Source organism: Mustela erminea, chromosome 7, assembly GCF_009829155.1.
Source record: "Mustela erminea isolate mMusErm1 chromosome 7, mMusErm1.Pri, whole genome shotgun sequence".
In the NCBI taxonomy this organism is placed as follows: Eukaryota; Metazoa; Chordata; class Mammalia; order Carnivora; family Mustelidae; genus Mustela; species Mustela erminea.
Window position 1 is genome coordinate 66,663,190 of NC_045620.1, and position 25,286 is coordinate 66,688,475.

General features: G+C 35.6%; 1 protein-coding gene across 1 annotated transcript in view; it reads right to left on the minus strand.

Moving 5' to 3' along the window:
* TMEM131 (transmembrane protein 131) overlaps positions 1-25,286 on the minus strand; it is a 212,579-nt gene that overhangs the window by 146,856 nt on the left and 40,437 nt on the right. The window contains exon 2 of the mRNA XM_032351980.1: positions 10,042-10,103. Coding sequence (XP_032207871.1) covers positions 10,042-10,103 — 62 coding nt within the window. The remainder of the gene's footprint in view (positions 1-10,041; positions 10,104-25,286) is intronic.

The following is a 25,286-nucleotide window of genomic DNA, read 5'->3' on the forward strand; positions in this document are numbered from 1 at the left end:
CTCTTCCTTTATCTCAAGAAAACAGTAAGGCCATTCCCAAGAAAATTTAGAACAGTGGTTGATAATCAATAGTCCATAAGCCAAGTCTAGCCTGCTACCAATTTTTTGGGATTTTTTCCTTTTTTATTGTAGTAAAATACACATAATGTAAAACTTACCATTAAAAAAATTTTTTTTTATTCATTTGACAGAGAGAGACACAGCAAGAGAGGGAGGAAGTGGGGAGTGAAGAGGGAGAAGGAGGCTTCCTGCTGATCAGGGAGCCCATGTGGGACTCGATCCCAGAACCCTGGGATCACAACCTGAGCTGAAGGCAGGCGTTTAATGACTGAGCCACCCAGGTGCCCCACCTTAACTATTTTTAATTGTACAGCTCAGTGACATTAAATAACATTTGCAGTGTTGGGCAACCGTCACTACCATCTATCACTAGAACTCCTTTCTTCTTGCAAACTTCAAACTCTGTACCCACTAAACAACTTTCTAGTCCCTCCTCCTTCCAGGCCTGGCAAGCACCATTCTTACTTTGTCTCTACAATTTTGACTAGTCTAAGTACTTTGCATAAGTAGAAGCATATAGTATTTATCTTTTTGTAACTGACTTATTTCACTTAGTGTATGTCCTTATGGTATACCATATGTCAGGTTTTCCTACCTTTTTAAGATTGATATGTGTTCTATTATATTTATAAACTTCCTTTTGTTTATCCGTATATCTGTTGGTGGATCCCTGAATTGCTTCAATGCTTTGACATAGTATATCATCCTTTTTGTAAGTGGTTACATTCAGTTTTCTAGTCTTTTGTTGAGGACTTTGTATCAGTTTTCATAAGGGATATTGTCTGTACTTTTCCTTCATTGTCCTGTCATTGGCTTTGTTATCAGAGTAATGCTGGAATTATGAAATGTTCTCTTCCTCCTAAATTTTTTGGAAAAGTATAGGGAAGGATTGGGAGTTTTTCAAATGTTTGGTGGAATTCACCAATGAAGCCATCAGGTGCAAGTTTTTTTTGTTGGGAGATTTTGGATTACTGATTGACTCTTCTTACCAGTTATACAGGTCTCTTCAGATTTTCTATTTCTTTATGACTTAATCTTGGTAGGTATTGTGTTTCTTAGAATTTGTCCATTTAATTGAGGCTACACAGTTTGTTGGTGTACAAATGTTCACAGTACTCTCCTATAATTCTTTTTATTTCTGTATGATCAGTAGTGACGTCCCCACTTTCATCTCTGAATTTAGTAATTTGACCACTTTTCATTCTTAATCCACATAGGTAAGACTTTGTCAACATTGTTGGTTATTTTTCAAAGAAGCAATTTTTGGTTTCATTTATTTTCTCTATTTCTCATATTCTCTAGCTCATTTATCTCTGTTCTAATCTTTACTACTTCTTTCCTTTTGCTACCTTTGGGGTTAGCTTATTCTTATTTTTGTAGTTCCTTAAGTTGTAAAGTTAGGTTATTGATTTGAGATCTTTTTTTCCTAACATCAGTATTTACAGCTATAAATTTCCTCCTTACCACTGCTTTTGGTGTATTGCATAGTTTTTTGGTATGCTGTGTTTTCATTTTCATTCATCTCTCTATAGTTTCTAATTTCCCTTGTGTAATTTCCACAAATATGTGAATTTTTCAGTTTTCCTTCTGTTACTGATTTCTAATTTCATCTTCTTGTGATTGGAGATGATACTCTGTATGATATCTACATTAAAAAAACTATTGAGGACTTCTGGGAAGATGGCAGAGTAGGAGGATCCTAACCTCACCTCTTTCCCACAGACACACCTAGAGAACAGCTACAAGAGTATAAATAAATAAGAAAACAATGTAAAGACTAGAAGAACAGACTTGTCACAGTTAATTGTAGAGAAGAGGCTACACTGAAAAGGGTAGCGGGCAAGAAACGCGGTCAGGAATCAGCAGAAACGCGGTCAGGAATCAATCTGCCTGCAAGGCTAACCACAAACAGGAGAAACACCACAAGCATGTGGAAATGTTAGGAGCAAACTCCACAACAGGCACCCCAGACAAGGGGACCTACCCTAAGAAGATGCAACCACATAACATGTGGCTTTAAAAACCAGTGGGGGCTTAAATTTACAAGTTTTACAATCAGTGGAGCTTAACTCTGGTTACTTTTAAAATCAGTGGGCTTAGTTCTGGGAGAGCCAGGGGGCCTTAGGAGGCTGAGTCCCTGCCTTTAGAGAGAAAACAAGACAATCCCATGGAGATAGTTCATAGAAGCAGCAGTTTGAAAAGCCTGTGGGGTATATGTGAAAGTGATTATATATTCAGAACATGTGCTGGAGGAGCTGGGATCATTAGAAGACTTCTCTAAGAACAAAGAACTTTCTGTCCCCCACCCTCCCAAATAGCAGGATACCTGTGGGAGCCAGTAAAAACACCCTACTTGCTAAGACTGTGTACCACACAGATCTTTTTTTTCCTGCAGATCTGCCCCATCCAACCTGCCCTACTTGGTAAGAGTGCCTTCAAAGTGGCTCCTGCTCTGTCACTTCCAGCATGTTGTCCTGGAAAGGACCACTACCACTCCAAAGTAATTTCTGCTTTGAGTAAAGGGGGGAGATAACCACACATACCAGTTTAACTGCAGCCCCAGCATGTGAACTGGGAGTACACACTTGATCTGACTGCCAACCCTGTCCACCAACAAAAATCTCTCAGGGGACACCATGAGACAGCACTGCAAAATCAACTACATATATAAAAATGAGTCAAAGGATACACAAAATAAAAGGATGGAGAGCATGGCATTATATACATAGGATGTGGGTATGAGGGGTAAAAATTTAGTGCTTCTAGAATCAATTCAAACTTAAGTGATCATCAACTTAATATTGACTCCATTTGCATAAGGCATGTACATTAACCTAATAGAAACTACAAATCAAAAACCTGCATTAGATATGCAAGAAATTAAAAGGAAGGAATTGAAGCATATCACTAAAGAAAGCCATTAAGCAAGGGAAACGAGGATAAGAAGAAAGGAAGACAGAACTATAAAAACTACCATAAAACAAGTTAACAAAATGGCAATAAGTACATATCTAACAATAATTATTTTGAATACAAATCCATTAAGTGCTTCAATCAAAAGACACAGGGTGATGGAATGGATGATAAAACAAGACCCACCTATATGCTGTCTACAGGAGACTCATTTCATACCTAAGCACATATGTAGAATGAAAGTAAAGAGATGGAACAGTATGTACCAGGCAAAATGAAATTGAAAGAAAGCTAAGGTAGCACACTTTTATCCCAAAAAAATGGACTTTAAAACAAAGACTAACAAGAGACAAAGAAGGACTCTACATAATGACGAAACAATCTAACAAGAGAAAAAATAAAGACATTTTCAGACAGACAAGATTGTAGAGAATTTGTCACCAGAAGATTTGCACCAAAGGCAATAATGGAGAATAATATTCTTCAGGCTGAAGGTAAATGGTCTCAGCAGCTCAAACATACAAAGGATAAAGAGCACTAAAAATAAAAATATGTAGGGGCACTGGGTGGCTCACTTGGTTAAGAATCTGACTTAATTTCAGCTCAGGTCATGATAACCTGAGCAGTAACAACTGTAAATATTTAAGCACCAAACATACACCTAAATATTAACAGATATAACAACAGACATTAAAAAAAATTGATTGTTCTTCCTCCTAGATAATTCCAAATAACACATCTTGTTTGCTTATTCTTTCTTCTGCTTGAAAAAAATCTGCTTTTGAACCCTTCTTCAGTATTCCTGTTTGGTTCTTTTTAATTTTTTCTATCCCGATTTTTTTTTCCTCCATGAATGGGTCACACTTTCACTTTTTTTTTTTTTTTTTTTTTGGTATCAATGGTTATTTTCTCTGTTGAAAACCGGACATGCGAATCTAATAACATAATAACTCTGGACATCAGATTTTCCTAGGGTTTGCTTTTTCTTGTTATTTTCTCTTTACATGTGAAGAGTATTTTTCACTGGGTATAGAATTCTAGTTCTAATTTGTTTTTAGTAAATTTTATTATTTTTTGCTCCTATTGCCCTCAAGTAAATCCCTAGTACTTCTCTGACTCTACCTCAAGATCTTGCTGAGAACCCCAACTGACACATATACTAAAGGGTATCTATTGGCGTGGAGAAAAACTATACTAAACAACATACTTAATGAAATGCTGGAGGTTTTATCTCTGAGACGAGGTATCAAAGTAGGGTCAAAGATACACACTAAATACTGCTTATATTCAACATCATAATGACTGTAGCCAGTAAAGTGAAGCAAGAGAAAGAATTAAAAACTAAAAGGACAGTAAAGTTGGAAATACAATGTTATTAACTTAAGACTATGATAGTTTGTGGACCTAGTCCAGAGCATCTACAGATAAGTTTTTAGAAACAACTAGTAATTTAGCTAGTTTGCAGTAATAGTCAATATATAAAAAACAAGTGCATTTCTGTATTTTATGTTGGCCCATATGAATTTCTACTTTTATAAAAGAGAAAAGGCAACAGAGCCCAGAAATAGATTCATGCATACATGGATCCTTGACTTATGAATAAAGTGTCACTGAAGAATACTGGGGAAAGAAAATATTGGGGAACAATGAAGGTACTGGGACAAGTCAATATCTATATGAGAAATAAAACCATGACCTCACACCAATAACAAAGTCAATTTAGAATTACAGCTAGAATTAGTTAGAATTACAGCTATAATTATGAAAGGCAAAACAATAAATATCTGTATTTTATACAATAATACAGGAGAATATTTTTATGACCTTGGATAGGAAAATATTTTCTTAACAGTACAGAAAAAGTATAAACTGTAATGGAAAATAGAGTTTAAACTACATTAAAATTAATTAAAAGTAAGAATTTCGGGCGCCTGGGTGGCTCAGTGGGTTAAGCCGCTGCCTTCGGCTCAGGTCATGGTCCCAGGGTCCTGGGATCGAGTCCCGTATCGGGCTCTCTGCTCAGCAGGGAGCCTGCTTCCCTCTCTCTCTCTCTGCCTGCCTCTCTGTCTACTTGTGATCTCTGTCTGTCAAATAAACAAATAAAATCTTTAAAAAATAAAAAAAATTAAAAAAAATAAAAGTAAGAATTTCTGTTTATCAAAGTCACATTATGTGTAGAAAGGGTAATCCATGAAGCAGAAGATACTTCTAATATATATAACCAGAATTGTACCAGATTTAAAAAGAACTCCTATCACACAAAAGGAAAAAAGACATGCAACCGAACAGTTAAACAGGGCAAAAGATTTAACTGAGATTTCACAAAAGATATCCAAATGGTCAAATAAACATGAAAAGTTACTCCACCTTATTAGGAATCAGAGAAATGCAAATTAAAAGTACAATAAGATACTATCACTCACTCTTCAGAATACTTTAAAAAAATATATGAAGTACTGCAGAACACTTCCTGATGATGGAACTGTAAGCTGGAACAAGCACTTTGGAAAACCATATGGCATTACATTCTAAAATAGAAGATTCATAACCTATATCCCAGCATTACACTCAACTCTACCAGAAATGCGTATGTTCACCAAGAGACACCATTTATTTATAATAGCCCAAATCGGTAACAAGTGAAATGTCCATAACAGCATAAATTATATATAAATTGGGCCATATTCAAATAATGCAATACTATTCAGCAAGGAAAATGAATAACCACAGTCACACTCAACAGCACAGAGAATCTTTGAAACTTAACACTAACAAAAAGCTGGACAAAAAAAGAATACAAATGGTATGAACTCCAAAAATAGATGAACTATAGTGTTTAGAAACACATGCTTAGGTAGTTAAGACTTCTAGGGAAAGAAATTATCATATACTTCAGGATTATGACCAAATCTTGGGGATAGTGACTTAGAGAGAGCTTCAGGTGGGAACTTATGAGAGTGCTGGCATGTTTTTAATTTTTAACTGGGGTGATGATTATAAATAGGTGTTTGCTTTGCCAAAAAAAACCCCATATTTTATGCATGGATATATGAATTATATCTCACGACAAACACCTTAATTAAAGAAAAAGAAATTAATCAAATTCTTAGATGTCTTTATACTCCTTGCAGGAAGACTCAATATAGGATCCCTAACTGAGTACTTAGAACCATTTATACCTGCCTACATCTAGAATAAACCTGATTCATTTTCTAGAATGCACAGCTTCCAATGGCTTCAACTCTAACTCCTTTCAGTTACAGAAACTAAAAAAACTTGTTTAGGGGCTCAAGTTATTCCCAATAACCTCTTTACAACTCCTGTTAAGTTTTACTATGGCTATCTTTAAAAATTATTATCTTTTAAATGTAAGCTCACCCAAGAACAAGAGACTACTAAACAACCAAACTACATGCTCACTTGCTTATTCTATTGAGTGTTTTGGTATGTTGCAAATAATTGTCTGGTTAAGGAAGGTCTCCATAGTCCTTTCCCAACCAACCTGACACAGAATAGTAGACAAACTTTCCATAATCTTTTCCCCAACCTTCCTCTGAGAAGACTGTGAAAAGAGTTATTTCTATAAATGAACACTCTGGCTGACTAACCATGGTCCTGTAGCTGAAATACTGGGGGCACAACGAAGTGGAATCTGTGATCCATTATGTATGTATGAAAAGATCTCTTAGACCTGAACTATCTTCTAAGCACAGCAATTAGGAATTTATCTCCTCCTTCTAAGGCAACCTTGTTACTTAACCTTTAGGCAATAGACCAATGGAAAGTATTAAGTGTTAAGAGCTTTAGAATCAAAATTGCTTCTTATTCTTCTTGGACCCCTTATTAGCACTGAAATTTGGGGCCAATTAATGAACTAGCTGAGACTCCAGCAAGTACTTAAAAAACAGGAGTTCTAGCTAATCCTGCCTTAGGTACCTGAAAGTCAGGTAGTGAGCAGAGATAATAGGTGCCTATAGGTTATGAGAACAACCAATGAGCATACAAAGAAAAGAATGTTTCTGTTTCTTGACCAGTGAAAGGGAAGGAGAGGAGAGGAGAGGAGAAGGAAGGGGAGGGGAGGAGAGGGAAAGAGAGGGAAAGAGAGGGGAGGAGGAGGGGGGGAGGAGGGGAGAGGAAGGGGAAGGTGGGGAGGAAAGGAAAAGAGATGAAAGGAAAAGGAAAATACAAAGCCAGCCTTTTCCTTGGGCTTTATCTTCATTTGTTTATATGAAACTTAGATTAGGAAACAGATTAAGGCTTTTAAGTATATCTTTTGTTATTCAATCTTATAATGATCGATCAAAGGAATGGGTCAAGAAGAGGCAACCACTCACATCAGTTAGGGTTGGAATGGTAGTTTGAGATACTTCTTGACCTGCAACCCCTATGGTGAAGAGTTTTCTACTGACAAGCAGAATTCTCAGGGTCTGTGTTCCTCTTAGGAATTATTTATCTTTCTATATTCTATATACCAAATCTTAGTAGCCCTGCCAAACAGGAATGGCGATGGCCAAAGCACCAACTACAGAAAACATGTGCTAAGAGGATTACTGTGATTTCTAATCACAACCCAATATTATTAGTGGTAACCCAGGCAATGCACTGGGAGGAACTGCATATACGTGGTGCTGTGGAAAGAGCTCTGAAAGCAGAAAGGCTGGTTACTTACTGAATGCTGGAATCCTGCACTAGTAATTGAATACGGAGCAAATTATTTAGTGTCTATGAGCCTCATTTTCCTTATCTTTAAAAAACAAGGAAGGTAAATCCAAAGTTTCTAGCAAATTTTTTGTGAGCTTTGGCAATTTTTATGGACTTATCATCAATTAATTTTCGGGGCTTAAAAAGTTACTATGAGCCAAGTGGCATGAATTTAACATAAAATTCAGGATCAGAGAAGGAATGGTCTCAGGCAAAATGCTCATTTTAAATAATGCAATACAAGGCTACTGCTTCGACTCTCTCCCTGATTTAATTATAATTTAATTTGAAAAACCTTGATAATATATTCTGCCATAGGAATGCTACATGTAAATACTTCTGTTCTAATCATACCATAAGAAACCCAGGAAGCTGAAACCCAGGAGTTAAGAAATGGTTTAAGCCACTGATAAATTATTAGAAATCATTATGTCAAACATCGAAACTGTTGTTCCTAGGAAATATTCTTCAATATTAAAATGAACAATTTACATGTATCTATTCAAAAGGGTCTTATATTCTGCTACCTGGGGATAAATAATACACTATAGCATCTTGACATTAGATGTACTGCAGGAGTCTTAGTGAGGTTTCACTGTGGTTGAGGTAACCAACTGGTACCACCTACCCTCAACATTGCTCCTGCCTAAAATTACCTTTGCTAGGGAACTCTTGAGAGGTCTTAACCAAGGTCTCAACCAAGCTCCTGCCCAAGCATTTTGAAAACTCAAAGAGGATGAGCAAGGCACATAGCAGTCTACCAGTTCTTCCACAGCTAAATCCATGTAGACAGGGGCGGACAGCCTCCCCAGACAAAAACACCAATCAAGCTCCAGAATTTTCAAAATGAATTACCATTTGCAACCTAGATGTCTAATTCGTAAAGAACATGGGTCCTTCTTCAATCAACCAATAAAGGAGAATTTTTCCAGAAATTCAGTCCTCATTTGCCTATTATCCAGATCCTGCAAACCACTTAAAGGGAGGTATTTAAAACAGTCTATAGGTTCTCTAAGTTCTCAGGTTCTCTATAGGTTCTCTAAGTTCTCAGCTTGCAACAGATTAAAGAACTAGAAAAAAGAGACTAAGCTCATTTTCTAGTACGGTGGCTTTACAAAATTTGAGATTATATATCTTAAGTCTTTATTCAGTTTTTCAATATAAAAAGCTGTACACTTTTCTGGAAGTACTATGTAGACACTGCCTGTTGTGTTTCTCAACATCTCTTATGTAAAGGTATGAATGATATGCTTATTTAAAAATTTGGAAGCAAGAAAAAAGTTATTCAGAACACTTACTTGCTTTATTGTCAGAGAAAAAGAACCTTAAAACCCATCACTTTTTTTCTTGTGCTCTCTGGTTTATGGTCTGAAATCTAAATTTGTGATAAAATGCTAACAGAAATCTTATTTGAGGTTGCTAGCATAATTATTTTTTCTCTATTGTCTTAATCTAACTTTCAGTTTCCTACCATTATTACAAGCTACAGGGAATAGCTTTTCAGAACTGCTTAACTTGTGTACTTGGTTTTAATTAAGTAACTAAATACATCATAGGAAGCATCACATAAGAGAAAGACAAACAATCACACCTGGAATGAGAAGACGAGAATTCTAATACTAGCATTACCACAAAGTAATGGGATCTTTGGCACCTTTCTTAAACTAAACCTTGGGACAACTGTGAGTCATGCTACCAAACAGATGGTACTTGAAAACACACGTTATAATTACAAAAGTGTAAGTATTATAAAACAAGCACAGAATATGATAAAAGTTTGGAAGAAGGGAAGAAAACATCTCAGTCATAAAAATCAGAGGGGTGGTTAAGATGCCTTTACTCTCTTTTTTAGCTCTGAAATTCCGGAACTGATTTTTAGCTAGGGAGACTAAAAGAGGCTTCATGGGATATCTGTGCTAGGTCTGAAAAGCAGGACACCAGATTATACCCTCCAATTTTATGTATAATATATTTAAAGATGTGGCTTAGAATGGCAAGTGGCAAGATGATACAGATGTATATCTACAGAACTTATATTCTAGAGAAGTCTTCTTCCAGATAAATATTCTGAGGTCTGACATTTGAACTGAGTACTTCACTCACTGGTTCTAAACTCACAGAGCTAACCACCAGTTCCACTGCCCCTGATCTGACTCTCCCCATGTAACCTCCCAAACCACCCCCAGAAATAATTAATTTAAAAGATAATTCATATAGCTAAGGAGGTTTTTGTTACAGAATTATCTGCATATAAGGCTCATAAAATATATTTCACAGAAACCAGTTATATTTTTTAAAGATAAATAACAATCCGATAAAATTCAAGGTTTGACACTCAGATAATTTTTCAACTTAAAATAAAATTACCTGTAGTAACCCTCCATCATCAAACCGTAGTACTTCTATTATGCTCTCCGACTGAATAAATGCTGTGAAGGAAACAAAACACACTATCACTTTACAGAAACATAAATTTGATTTAAATAAATATCTTTTACCTTAAGATTAATAAATACAATTATCTATTTTTTTTAAAGATTTTTATTTATTCATTTGTCAGAGAGAGAGGAGAGAAGAGAGAGGAGAGCGAGCACAGGCAGACAGAGCGGGAGGCAGAGGCAGAGGGAGAAGCAGACTCCCTGACAAGCAAGGAGCCCGATGCAGGACTCAATCCCAGGACGCTGGGATCATGACCTGAGCTGAAGGCAGCTGCTTAACCAACTGAGCCACCCAGGCGTCCCTACAATTATCTATTTTAAAAAACCTACTGCTTGAGGGTGATGGTTAAAGAGGAAAGTGCAATCCTTCAGGATTTTAGCAACTATAAAATACTATAAAATAAAACAAGACAACCTATTTAGAAAGTAGTTGTAACAACCTACAGGCTGTGTAAGCCACCTGCCAAATATATTTCTGCCATACTTCCAGAAAGCACAAACAAATTAAACTAGATGCAGCTGATTATTTTCACCAACAGTTAACTGAAAATATCACAAGCACATGGAAAAGATCATCAAAGGGTTCAATTACCCCCAAAAAAGATTTAAAAAAAAGATAAGCTCTTTTATAGCGATAAGACGACCTGGAATCAACAGTCAAAAGAGACTTGGAGGGAGAACAGGCAAAGAAAATGGGAAAGGGAGATTATTGCACTCCAAGAAACTATGTACAATGCAAAGACAAGATATTTAAAAAGCTCACATACTTTTATCATATGGTCTGATTGTTGTACTCACAGGTATTCACCCAACTCATATGAAAACTTATGTCCATACAAAAAGCTGCAAGCAATTCTGTATAGCAGTTCCATTCATAATCACTCTAAACTGAACACAGTCAAGATGATGTTCTTCAATAGACAAGGAGATAAACTACAGTCCCTCCACAAATGAAGTATTATTCAGTGATAAAAAGTGAAATAAAAAGCTACATACTGTTTGATTCCAAGTGTATGACACTCTGGAAAGGGTTATACTACAGAGATGGTAAAAAGACCAATGATTGATAGAAGTTTGGGAAGAGGAAAGAAGACGTAAGTGAAGCAAACGAAATCTTTCAGAGCAGTGGAACTATTCTGAAGGACACAGGAATGGAAGCTACACAGCACTATGCATTCATCAAGACAGAACTTTAGAGTGAACTTACTGTATGCAATTTAAAAAGTCATTTAGGAAACCAGGGGGTCCTGAGATGAAATGAATATGACAAAATAATTTAACTATATTACAAATGTATGAAACCACCTTACTGAAGTGTGGGTTAGAATGGAGAAAGTTGCTAACATGAGTCATGCGAAAGTGAGTGGAATCTATAAGACTAAAGGTAAAAGCCCCAAAGGAAAAGAAACTGTAAGCACTATACCCTAATTGATAAAGTCATTTCCCATGGGAGCTTGGGTTAACAATTCTCATGTCACTTCCATGTTTACTGGAACTGAACAATTAAAGACACAGAAAGTGAAAATCAGACTTCTCACTACTGGATTTAGAGTGTATGCCAAAGCAAGGGGAAGAAGCGATCATGATCCATGTGGTACTGAACTGAGTTGGCAACATCAATATGAACTCATATTTAGTTTAATATAGATGTATAGAAATATTCATGTTATGTATAGAAATATTCATAAATATGTGTGTATGAAAGGGTTATTAGCATACACCTATTTTCTTGCTTTGTCAGTTGAGAGGGCCTATAAGTAATGACATCCCAGCAAGTGCTAACCATCCAAAAAAACCCCAAAATACTGTACTGATGAGAATTTGTCAAAGGGATATAAGAATTAACAGAAAGAGTTCCCATACAGCCAAACCTGTAACAACTTGAGCAGTACAACAGTTTTGGATTACAGCCCAAAATATAAAATAAATAGCCATGAGTCCATGCTGATATAAATAAATGATTGAATAAATAAATAAATGGAGGAGAAGATACAAGACTCCCAGGCAGAATTCTAAATAATTTATGGATCTAGAAGATGGAGGACAACTCCCCACCTTTTAACAAGTGTGGGATGCACATAGGGACTTCCTTCCAAAAACAGTATGGAAAGGAAGGGAAAAAAGAGTAATTTTACAGTGGAGAAATCTGACAAATGTGACCTCAGTCAGATGATCTAGGTCAACATCCCAAGTGAAATGTCATGTTGACAGTACGTATCCTTCATATGACATAATAAAAATGGTATCTTATCTTTGTGGTCTTCCTCCCCAAATCACATAACCCCAGTCTCATTATGAGAATCCCAACCAAGAAACATTCTACAAAATATCTGAGCAGTACTTCTGAAAACTGTCAAAGTCATGAAAAAGAAGTCAAGTCTAAGAGACTGTCTATCACAGACTGGTGCAGCCTAAGCAGATAGGACTACTAGATGTAATATGTTACCTAGGGGCGGATCCTAGAAAAGAAAAAGGAAATTACGTAAAAACTAAGAAAATCTGAACAAAATATGGACTTTAGTTAATATTTTATCATGCACTGTGTGGCACCTGGTGGCTCAGTGGGTTAAAGCCTCTGCCTTCAGCTCAGGTCATGGTCTCAGGGTCCTGGGATCTAGCCCCACATTGGGCTCTCTGCTCAGCAGGGAGCCTGCTTCCTCCTCCTCTCTCTGCCTGCCTCTCTGCCTACTTGTGATCTCTGTCTGTCAAATAAATAAATAAAGACTTTAAAAAAAAATAATCATGCACTAATACCAGTTATTTGATTAAAAAAAGGTACTATATTAATGTAAGGTGTTAATAATAGGGGAAAGGGTGGGGAGGATGGAAATTGTGGTATCTTCAAGATGTTTATATAAATCTAAAGGTGTTTTAAAGTAAGTTTATTTCGGGGGGCTGCCTGGATGGCTCAGTCGGAAGAGCATGTGACTCCTGATCTTGGGTTTGTGAGTTTGAGCCCCCCCAAAAAAACTTTAGTGAAATAAAAATTTGACTTTTAAAAAACAACATTCACTGACTCCTCTTTCTTGGTCTTTGAGTATTCGTCAGGAAAGCTGCTTACTATTTCATCCCACATACCTGGCTTTTCCAGCCTGACTAAAGCTGAAAGTCAAACAGCAAGGTAGGATACCAGCTAATTAGATCACGTTACCTAACTGAATGGTATTTCCTGCCTGCCGAGTATTACTTTTCCCTTGTTTTAGGAACCACATACCAATTTTATTTTGGGGAAGTTCTGTGTCAGTCTGCTCCACTGCTCATTCCCCATCAGTTCTCAATGTAGAGAACACTTCATAAATACTGAATGCATGAGGGAAATCCCACCTTTTTTGCTCAGATGCAAGCACCAGTATTTGCATTTGTTGATGCAAATGATCTCTTTCCGGTTTGTTATCTAGTCCTAGCTTGTGGTTAGTTTCAGATCCATACCCAGCCCATTACCCTCCCTTCCTCTACCTTTTAACATAAACTGAAATTTAGATGATCCAGAAAATATCTTTCAGTTATACTCCTGTTGAAGACAGATTTACTGATGTAAGAACACAATGAACTAACAAGATTTAGCTGAAGAGCCAGATGCTCACAATGGAAGAGACATAAAGTAGGAGCTCCCAGTTGGAAGCTTTCAGTAAGAAGTACCAGAAACATGATCTATCTGGAGGCTGCTATTAGAGTTATGATAGATAGAGTTATGATATAATGACTATCACCTAACTTCCCATCATCAAGCTATATCAGACCTTTAGCTAATTGAGGAGAACTTTCCTACATAAAGATAATGACAGCAATGTAATTTGGTTGTATTGTATTTTTAATTAGGAGCTTTTTAAAAAACATGAATTACCTTAGTTGAAAAAGTTAGTAACAGCAGCTATTTCATAAAGACCTAAAAGGAAAATACTGTTCATATATCATCAGTTTCCCTTAAAAGATACAGAAATGAGTAAGATTCAACACAGGCATGAAATAAAGCTAAGATATTTCCTTTTAAATGGTCAGTTATAAGAACTTCAAATTTTATGCCTAGAAAAATACAACTGACACCAGGTAAGTACTTAATCATTTAAAGCGTTAACAGTGTTGGGCTGTGAAATACAAAAAGTAACCTACGCAAGCCAAATTCCCCTGTTTCTGGATTCAAAACCACAACTTACAGCTATTTCCTCTCCTAAGAACTTTCCCCCTAATTTTGTATTTTAAATGAATCCCAGATTGTCCCAATGTTCCCCAGTTCAAACAGCAACCAGATGTAATAGAAATGAGAATAATATCCAATAATTATCATCACTATATTATTATTAGCCTTCAAACTAAAGGTATGACACAGACATTAGAGGTTCCATTTTAAAATAAGTAGGCACAATGAGGCTATGCTTGAGGACACCCAGCAAGAAAAATGGCTAGAGTCAGACTATAAATTTCAGCAAAAGGAGCCCAGAATCTATGGTTCTAAACCTATCACTATTTACTTACAAAGTAAATTTGACATTATGACTTAATGGTACCTTGAAGCAACCTAATTTCTAAAATTAGGCATATATTTCCAATAACAAGTGAGGAAAGAAGGAAGGGATTTCTATTTCTGGCTTTTATGATTTTGAAGGCATTAACTCTGTGAACCTGGGCTCCATAAGATATACTTTAAGGTCCCTGTATCCGCCCACATTTCCATGATGTCTGAGAGGAATAAAGACATTTCCATACAGTGTAAAATCTCCACTTGTCAGTCTTTAATCACTTTCAAAACAGAAGTTTAGAAATTGAGTTTGTTTACTTCCCTATTTCATTTAGTAATGAATGACACAAGCAAAATACCTTTGCTTTAAAGGCAAATTTTTCTCTACTGTAATTTCTTTTTTTTTAGCTAGAGATTTCTTTTCCTGAATGTTACAATCTGCCTGTTTTCACACATCTTTGGAAATAATTGATGAAAACAATGAATGTAAATAAGCAGTAAAATATGTGTCATATGGGTGTGTGTGTGTGTGTGCGCGTGTATGTATACCAGGCATTGGAATTCTAGGCTGTCACCACTGATTCTCTACCTTCTAGCCTTCATGGTCTCCTTACCCATAGGGAAGGAGGTTGGGCTAGTTAGGTAAGTGACTTTTTTTTAATAACTAGGAAGCAAAGAAAGGGCCACACAGGCAGGACTTGGTAGGGCACTCAAATCCTGTGTCAAACAACCACCCTGCCTGGAATATTCTTCTCCTGGCTAGTGTCTTCTCCTTCAAGTCTCTCCCAGAATACCATCCCTGACCCAGGTTTCCCATGACTGTTCCAAGCAGCTCTCAGTCATCCTCCTATTCTGCCCTATTCTAACTCATCACTTGTTCCTGGTTTGCTTGTCATCTAGCACAAAGTCTGAAAAACGGCAGATAAAAAAACTGGTTAAAATAATGGCATTATTATTTCAGAATTCATCACTGTTAATGATATTATCTTTTACAGTTACACTTGCTCAGGATTTTATTGCAACATACAATCACTAACAAAAATTTTTAAACATTCTGGACTAGATTTGTGTGGGTCCCTTCTATCTGTAAAGATACCCTGACTGAAACCTTGTTTCTCCCCCTCATTAATTTTCTTACCTGAAAGACGTAATATATACCTGTTATCTTCTTCCCACATTAAAAGTACAAAGGAATTTATATATGTCAAATTCTAATTTTACCAAGATCACTCAATATTACCAACCCCATAAAAGGCTGTGTCCATGTTATTTACTCCAAATCAAAAGATAGATTTATGCAACTCAGATGTGCCAGATACACACCACATATCCAAAGAGGTGTGGCACATATATTTTCAAAATTAACCTCACAGTTATGATAAAATACCATAATTAATTTTCATTTTATCCTGAAATGCTTAATTTATATAAAATGATCAATAAACTTAAGTTTTAAAATGAATGTCTGAGAAACACCAACTACTCTAAATAAGCAACAGAAAATCACTAATACATTGAAGCATATCCTACTATGGTCCCCCTTCCCAGCACAAGCAGGGATTAGGGGGAGCACTAGAGGCACTATATAAAACAAGCAGATCAAAATAATAATATAAAGGCTCTTAAACTATTCTGCAACCATAGCTCACAAAAGGATCTCTGTGATAAACCTAAACAGGCTGACTGCCTGCTAAAATAAAAAATTTAAGTAGTATCCATACATAATAGAATCAACCCAAGTGTCCACCAACAGATGAGTGAACAAACAAAACCAGATATATAAATACAATGGAATATCATTCAGCAATAAAAATGAAGTTCTCATATATGCTACAAACACGGATGGACCTTGAAAATATTATGCTAAGTGAAATACATCAGACCCCAAAGGACTAATATTGTGATTCCACTTAAATGAAATATTTAATATAGGCAAATTTACTGAGACAGCAAATACATCAGAGGTTACCAGGGGATGAAGTAAGGGGGAGTGGGAGTTGTTGCTTAATGGTCACTGAGTCTCTGTCTGGGATGATGAAAAAGTTTTGAATAGATAACGGTAATGATGGCACAACAGTGAATATAATTAATGTTACTCTATAAAAATAATAGTGGTTTGTGTTACATATGTGTTAAAATTTTTTTTTAATTCCTGCAGACAATTAAAAAAAAAAAAACCAAACTACACACTACATCTCATTAACTTGGACCAAAAAACAAAACACAAAAACACAACTATTAACAAATTATTAACAAATTGAATCCAGCAATGTATAAAAAAATTACACATCATGACCAATGAGATTTATTTAAGTTGTTTTTAAGATTTAAGCCAGTCTTGTACAATATATTTTATTCACCACTATTAAGAGGCTACAGAAGAAAAATTACTTGACCATACTGACTGAAACAGAAAGTGTATTTGAGAAAACCCAACACACACTCATAACAAAAATTCTCAACAAGATTGGAGAAAAGTAGATCTACCTCAACCTTCAGGTAATACCTTACTTAATGGTTAAAGAATGAGACTGGGAACATCACAATAACAGAAGTTCTAGTCACTACAACAAAGCAAGAAAAAGAAAAACCTATACACTGGAAAAGAAATAACACTATCTCTATTTGCAGGTTATATAACTATCTATATAAAAATCCCAATGACTCAAAAGCAAACAAAAAAACCACCTATATCTAATAAGCAAATTAGCAAAGTTGCAGAATAAAGGTCAAATCCCAAAAATCAACTGCATTTCTACATATTAACAACAAACATATGGAAACCAAAATTAAAACCACTGTACCATTTATAAATACATGAAAAAATTATATATTAAATCTAAGATAACAAGTACAGAATAATATACCTAAATACACTAAATGCCAATGGAAAAAAATCTTTAAAAGACTGAAATAAATGTGGAGATATACCATGTTCATGGATTAGAAGAGTCAAAATAGTAAAGATGTCAATTCTTCCCACACCAACCTATAGATTTAACACAAAACCTATGAAAATACCAGGATGATTATTTGCAGACTAACACAAGCTTATTTTAAAAATTAGATGGAAAGGCATAAACCCAAGAATTAGTAAAACAATCTTCAAAAATAAGAATGAAGTGGGAGGTATCACTCTAACAGATATTATATCTTACAATACCTGTATCATTAGAGCATGCTATTGTGAACAAATAGACATATAAACCACTCAGACAGAAAGAAAACCTAGAAGTAGACCCAAACGAATATCCCCACCTGATTTTGACAAAACTACAAAAGTAATTCACTGGACAAAGTACAACTTTTCCAAAACACACAAACAAACAAACAAAACAAACAAACAAACAAAAAAGCAACTAGACATCCATAGGCAAGAACCAAAATACCTTAATCTCACTTCTTTACAAAACTAACTCAAAAGGGATCATGGATCTAAAATGCAAAACTGTGACACCTTAAAAAAATAGTTAATGAAAAAATCTTCAAGATCCAAGGCTAGGAAAAGAGTTGTTAGAATTGACACCAGAATCACAATTCAGGAAAGATAAAACTGAAAAACTGTACCTCATCAAAATCTAGAACTTTTACCCTCCAGTGACCTTGTTAAGACAAGGGCAAAAACTACAAAAGGTGAAAACTGGAGTGGATATTTGTGTAAAGATATATTCAACAAAGGGATAGAATCTAGAATATAGAAATAACTCTCAAAACTGAAGAAATAATCCAATTAGAAAAGAGGCAAAAGAGAAACAGACGTTTCACCAAAATAAGTAATAAGATGGCAAAATGAGTGCAAGATAAGGCATGCAAGCAACATCATTAGCCAACAGGGAAATGCAAACTAAAACCACATTATGAGAATGGCAAAAATTAAACTCAGCTATCAGAATGTCAATACCCAAGTCATGATAGTGTAGTGTTCTTTCACAAGATGTTGCCATTGAGACAATCTAGGTAGCCTGAGGTGGATAAAAGGCCAAAGGATAACCTAATGCTAGAGCTTTTTAAAAGGAAAAATTGGGAATGAGATGTCCATATGGGTTATAAAAAGCTATGGCATCTTGGGTCGCCGGAATGGCTCCATTCGTTAAGCGTCCATCTTCTTCCTGGGTGGTGATCCCAAAGTCCTGGGATCAAGTCCAGCATAGAGTTTCTTGCTCACTAGGGAGCCTGCTTCTCCCTCTGCTTCTGCCCCTACCCCTTGTTTGAGCACTCTCTCTCTCTCCCAAATAAATAAAATCTTAAAAAACCAAAAGCCAGAAAGCTATAACATCTTCTAGGCAATCTAGAAGACCATGTGCAAGGGGGCTGTACATATACTCAGGAAAGACCTGAAGGCCTAAATGCTCTCATACCTGACTGAGGCTCTGTGTGAGCAGGATGTGAAGGCTAAGGCCTAATGGTCAACTGCCTGGATAGTGAACGTGTGCTGCAAGAGCCTCTCAGCAGAGACTGAGAGAATTACTCATTCCAGGCATTTAAGGGAACCTCTGTTCAATTTACTGGCTGACCATAAGACTAACCAAGCCAACTGCACTGACCATTTATGACAAATAAGAAACTTAAAAGAATTAGTTCAGAAAAGACAACAAAAGAAACAAATAGCAACAACAACAAACCTGAGAAGGGGAAAAATCTGATTGTCAGTTGCCACATTACATAATACTTTAAATGTCCAGTTCTCAATATAAAGTTGAAAGGCAAATGTATGGCCCATACAAAGGAGAAGGGATATTCAATAGAAAGTGCTGCTGAAAAAGCCCAGATGCTGGCATTATTAAACACTTTTAAGTCACCTGTATTAAAAATGTTCAAAGAATTAAAGAAAACCATGGGTAAAGAACTAAAAGTATGAAAATGATGTCTCACAGAGAATATTAATAAGGAAAATGAATTTGTTGGAAAATCAAACTAAAAAGTGCAGCAATTGAAATTCCCTAGTTTTTAGTCAACTATTATAAGCAATATTTAAAAAGGGGGGGGGCAAAATGTGGCCTATACACAGGGAAAAAATACAGTGGATAGAAACTGTCCCTAAGGAAGTCTAGACATAGGACTTATTAGGAAAAAAATGTTCCATAAACTACTTTTAAGTATGTTAGAAACAAAGGAAAATATATGCCAAAAAAACAAATCCTAGGGGAAAACATGAGAATGTTGTCTCACCAAATAGAAAACATCGACTAAAATTAGAAACCAATGGTATAGCTAAGGAAACTCAGAAAGTATGTGGAAATCAAAAAACAATCCTATGAATGGATAAAGAAGATGTGATACATACACACACATGCAATGGAATTACTTGCCATAAAAAAGAATGAAATCTTGCCATTTGCAACAATGTGGATGGAGATAGAGTATTGTGCTAAACAAAATAATTCAGAGAAAGACAAATATCCCATGATTTCACTCATATGTGGAATGTAAGAAATGAAACAAATGAACAAAGAGGAAAAGAAGAGCGAGGGAGGCAAATCGAGAAACACACTCTTAACTATAGAGAATGAAGTGATTAGCAGAAGGGAGGTGGGAAGGGGAATGGGTTAAATAGGCAATGGGTATTAAAGAGGGCACCTGTGATGAACACTAGGTATTGTATGTAAATGATAAACCACTAATTTCTACAACTGAAACTAATATTGCACTGTATGTTAACTATATAAAATTTAAATAAATACCTGGAAGAAAAAAAAAATCCTAAATAACTAATGTGTCAAATAAGAAATCAGAAGAAAAATTAGAAAATATATTTTGAAAGAAACAAAAACCAAGGCACAAAATACCAAAACTTACAAAATGCAGGGAAAACAGTGCTTAGAAGAAAATATATAGCTGTTCTGTGTCTATATTAAAATAAAACAAAGATCTCAAACAGCCTAACCTACCATCTTAAGAAACTAGAAAAAGAGCAAATCAAGCCCAACCTAAGTAGAAAGAAGAAAATAATACAAGTTAGAGTGAAAATAAATAAAATTGAGAAAAGAGAAATTAATGAACAAAAATATGGTTCTTTTGAAAACATCAAAACTGACAAATTTTTAGCTTAGGCAAACAAAAAATTCATGAATGAAACAGGGAATATGACTGCAGACCTAATAGAAATAAAAAAGAACCTTGCAGAGAAGTAATTATAGAAGAGTAACTAGCAACAACTACACACTAACAACTCAGCCCATATGAAATGAACAAATAAATACCTAGAAAGACACAAACTACTGAAATTAACTTAAGAATAAACAGAAAATCTGAATGGACTTATAACAAGAGGTTGAATTAGTAATCAAAACATCTTCCTACAAAGAAAAGCTTAGGGACATATAGTTTCACTGATGAATTTTACCAAATGTTTAAAGAATTAACAACAGTATTTCACAAACTCCTCCAAATTTTAACAGAGAAGGAAACAGTTCCCAACTTTTTCTATGAGGTCTTAATACTCTGAAACCAAAAATCAGATAAAGCCATCACAAGAAAAGAAACTATAGACCAATATCCCTTATGAATATGGATACTGAGTTCTCAACAAAATACAGCAAACCACACCCAGCAACATATGCAGAAGATAATCTAAATAAATGGGAAGACACTTGGTGTTAAAGGTTTGCAAAACTTAGCAATGCTGAGATTGCTATATTCCCCCCAACTGCTTCCTTTTTTCTAAATTGATCATTTGACCCTAAAATTCTTAAGAAAATGCAAGGGACCCATAATAGCCAAAACCATCTTGAAAAAGAACATAGTGGAGGACTCACATTTCTTGATTTCAAAACTTACTTAGCGTAGCAAAGCTACACTAATCAAGACAGTGTGGTAGTAGGAATTAAGATAAATGTACAGATTAATGGAATAGAACTGAGAGTCCAGAAAGATCAATCACATTTATGAGCAATCGATTTATGAAGGCGTGCCAAGAAATTCAGGGGAGCAAAGGATGGTCTTTTCAACAAACGATGTTGGGAAAACTGACTAACTGCATGCAAAAAAATGAAGCTGGACTCTACAGCTCAAACCACATGCAAAAAGCAACTCTAAATGGATTGAAAATCTGAGTTTAAGTGCTATAAAACCCTTAGAAGATAACAAGTGAAGTCTTCCCAACCTTGGATTAGGCAATATTTTTCATCTAAGATAGCTAAGCAATCAAAGACAAATACAGACACACTGGACCTCAGAATAAAAGCCTTTATGCTTCAAAGGGCACAATCAAGAAAGTAAAAAAGATAACCCACAGAATGGGAAATTTTTGCAAATGATACATCTGTTAAGGATATGTACACAGACTACATACAGAGAACATTCACAACTCAATTAAAAAAAAAAGACCAATTGGGATCAATTTTTTTAAAATAGACAAGGAATCCGAATAAACATTTCTTAAAAAAGGGGGGGGGGCGGGGGACTAGGCAATAAACACATGAAAAGACACTCAAGAACAGTCCTCAGAGAAAAACAAATCAAAACCAAAGTAAGAAATAAGATACCACTTCACACATTCTAGGATGGCTATAATCAAAAAAGTATACAATAACAGGCATTGGCCAAGATGTGGAGAAACTGGAAACCAGTAAGCTGCCGGTGGGAGTAAAAAAATGGAGCAGTTACTTTTAAAAACAGTTTGACAGTTATTCAAATAATAGGTGAATAATGTGAGTATTCTTAATTCTGTTTTGATTCTTAGAAATTTTCTGAAAACTTGAAAATATTCCAAATGAGAAGTTTAAAACATAAATATTTACACAAGACTTATAAAATTTTGGGTGTCTAAACATGTTTACTCTTTTAAAAAGCCATGTATCGTGCTACAATAATGTCCACTTAACGTTAAGAGCTAAAACTCCAAAACTGCTAGAGATCAACATAGAAAATTATAGTGACCTTAGGTTTGGCAAAGACTTCTTAAGTAGGATATAAAAAGTCATTAACTATATATAACTATATATAAATACAAAAAGATGCATTTCACTTAATTTTGTTTTTTTAAACTTTTCTTTAAAAGATGCTGTTACAAAAGTAAAAACAGAAGACACAGACTAGAAATAAATACTTGACAAAACATTTTTCAGACAACGGATTTGTGTCCAGAATACGTAAAGACCTCATGCAATTAAATTTTAAGAAAACAACACAATTTTTTAAATGCACAAAGATTTAAACAAACGTCCAAGCAAAGATACTATAAATGGTCCGGGGGGAAAAAAGCATATGAAAATATGGTCAAAATTCTCATTCAAGAAAAACAAATTAGAAGGCATCAGGGTCGGTCAATGGGTTAAGCCTCTGGCTTCCGCTCAGGTTAGATCTCAAGAGTCTTGGGATTGAGGCCCACATGGGGCTCTCTGCTCAGTGGGTAGCCTGCTTCCCCCTCTCTCTCTGCCTGCCTCTCTGCCTGCTTTGATCTCTCTCTCACTGTCAAATAAATAAATAAAATCTTTAAAAAAAAAAAAAGAAAAGAAAAACAAATTAGAAATACAATGAGGATACCGATACATAACCCAATAAAATGACTAAAGTTAAAATTAAAATTTCTTAACATACCAAATGTTGGTAAGGATGTGGAGAAACCAGAAGTCTAACACATGCTGATGGAAATATAAAATGATGCAACCACTCTGGAAAACAGGTTAGCATATCTTCCTTTTTTTTTTTTTTTTTTTTTTAAGATTTTATTACGTATTTATTTGACAGAAAGACAGCATGAGTAGCGGGGAGGAACAACACAGGACTTGATCCTAGGACCCTGAGATCATGACCTGAGCTAAAGGTAAGATGCTTATTAATCAGATGAACCACTCAGGTGCCCAGGTTAGCAGTTTCTTAAAGTTGCATTATGCTCCAGACATTCTACTCCTAGATATTTACCCAAAAGAAAATGAAACACATGTGCATACAAAGATCTGTAGATGAGTACTATATGAAGCCTTACCTGGAATAGCTCTAAAGAGGAAATTATCCACATTCCCATCAATGAACGCATGAATAAACAAATTGTAGTATAACCGCACAATGGAATACTATTCAGCATTAAAAAGAAACAAACTATTAAAACATAAAATATCATGAATGAATCTCAAAATAATTATGCTGAATAAAAGAAGGCAGACAGGGGCACCTGGGTGGCTCAGGGGGTCAAGCCTCTGCCTTTGGCTCGGGTCATGATCTCAGGGTCCTGGGATCGAGCCCCACATTGGGCTCTCTCCTCGGCGGGGAGCCTGCTTCCCCCTCTCTCTCTGCCTGACTCTCTGCCTACTTGTGATTTCTCTCTGTCCAATAAATAAATAAATAAATAAATTAAATTAAATAAAAAAAAGAGAAGGCAGACAAAAAATACATACTATATGGGATCTGTTTATATAAAATTTTAGAATATGCACACTGATCTATAATTATTAAACAGAAAACAAAAGGGAAGTTGCTTGGGTCTAAAGGAGTGGGAAGTAGATTACAAAGGGTCACAAAGAAACTTTAGTAGGAGGGTGAATAATGTTCATTATCTTTAGTGGGGTGACAGTTTCACCTGTCTATACATGGGTTGAAATTCAAACTGCACATTTTAAATGTGTACGGCTTATTATACGTCAATTTACTGCAACAAACCTTCCTATAAAAAGTTAAAATTCCTTTCTGTATTCTACACATGGTCTGTTTCTTTGGTTCTTTGGTTCTTTTTATACAACAGTTTTTGAAGGATTCCAAATCACATCTCATCTTAACTATATGGAGGGAATTTTCTTCATAAGCATAACCATTCTCCTTGTCTTATTCCTTACACCTGCATACTCAACCAGCCTATTACATTGAAATATTTCCCCTCAGAAATACCTAACTTTCATGTGATGATGATGGCTATCAATCTCATTAAGCTAAACAGAATCTTGTAGAATATCCAAAATTTTAACACAAATGAGACAGACAAATAAACGCCTATCAAACCAATATTTAACCATAGCATTAAAGCAGTAAATGGGTGGGGCACCTAGGTGGCTCAGTTGGTTAAGCAGCTGACTCTTGATTTTGCCTCAGGTGGTGACCTCAAGGTCCCTTACACTGGGCTCCTGCTCAGCAGGAAGTCTGCTTGGGGCTTCTCTCTCCCTCCCCCCGCTGCCCCTCCCCCACCCTGCACGTGCACATGTGCTCCAACAAATAAATACAACCTTTAAATATACAAAGCAGCAAATGGGAAAAAGGTTTTCCCAGTGAAAAATACTGGCAAAGATTTGTATCCTACATTTTCATCTAGATGACAATTATAAAGTATATACATATATAAAAATGTAAAAACCCATATTTAAGGATGTATATTCTTTAATGAATGAATATAAGTTATGCTTCAATTTAAAAATTTCGTCAATATATGAGGGTACCAGTTCTATAGTTCACAGACATTCCTACCTTACTCCAAACATGTCTCTGTGGCTTTGGAGCCCCAGTCCTCTCTCCAGTATGCTCTAAGCCCACATCCCTAAACCTCCTATCCCTCTTGGTACCCCTCCAGACTCCAGTAAAGACCATCAGGCAAGGGCCTCTCTATAGGATATTCTCGCTCAGGTGGTAACAGACTGTGGATACAGTAAATCTCAGCAACCTTGCAGAAATAGTGTTTGACTTTTTTTTTTTTTTTTTTTTTTTAAACATTAAGGGTACCTTAGAAATCTCACAGAAGTCGAATGAGTTCAGAGCCAGTACTAGGACATCAGTCTGCTAATTCCTAGAGCCCT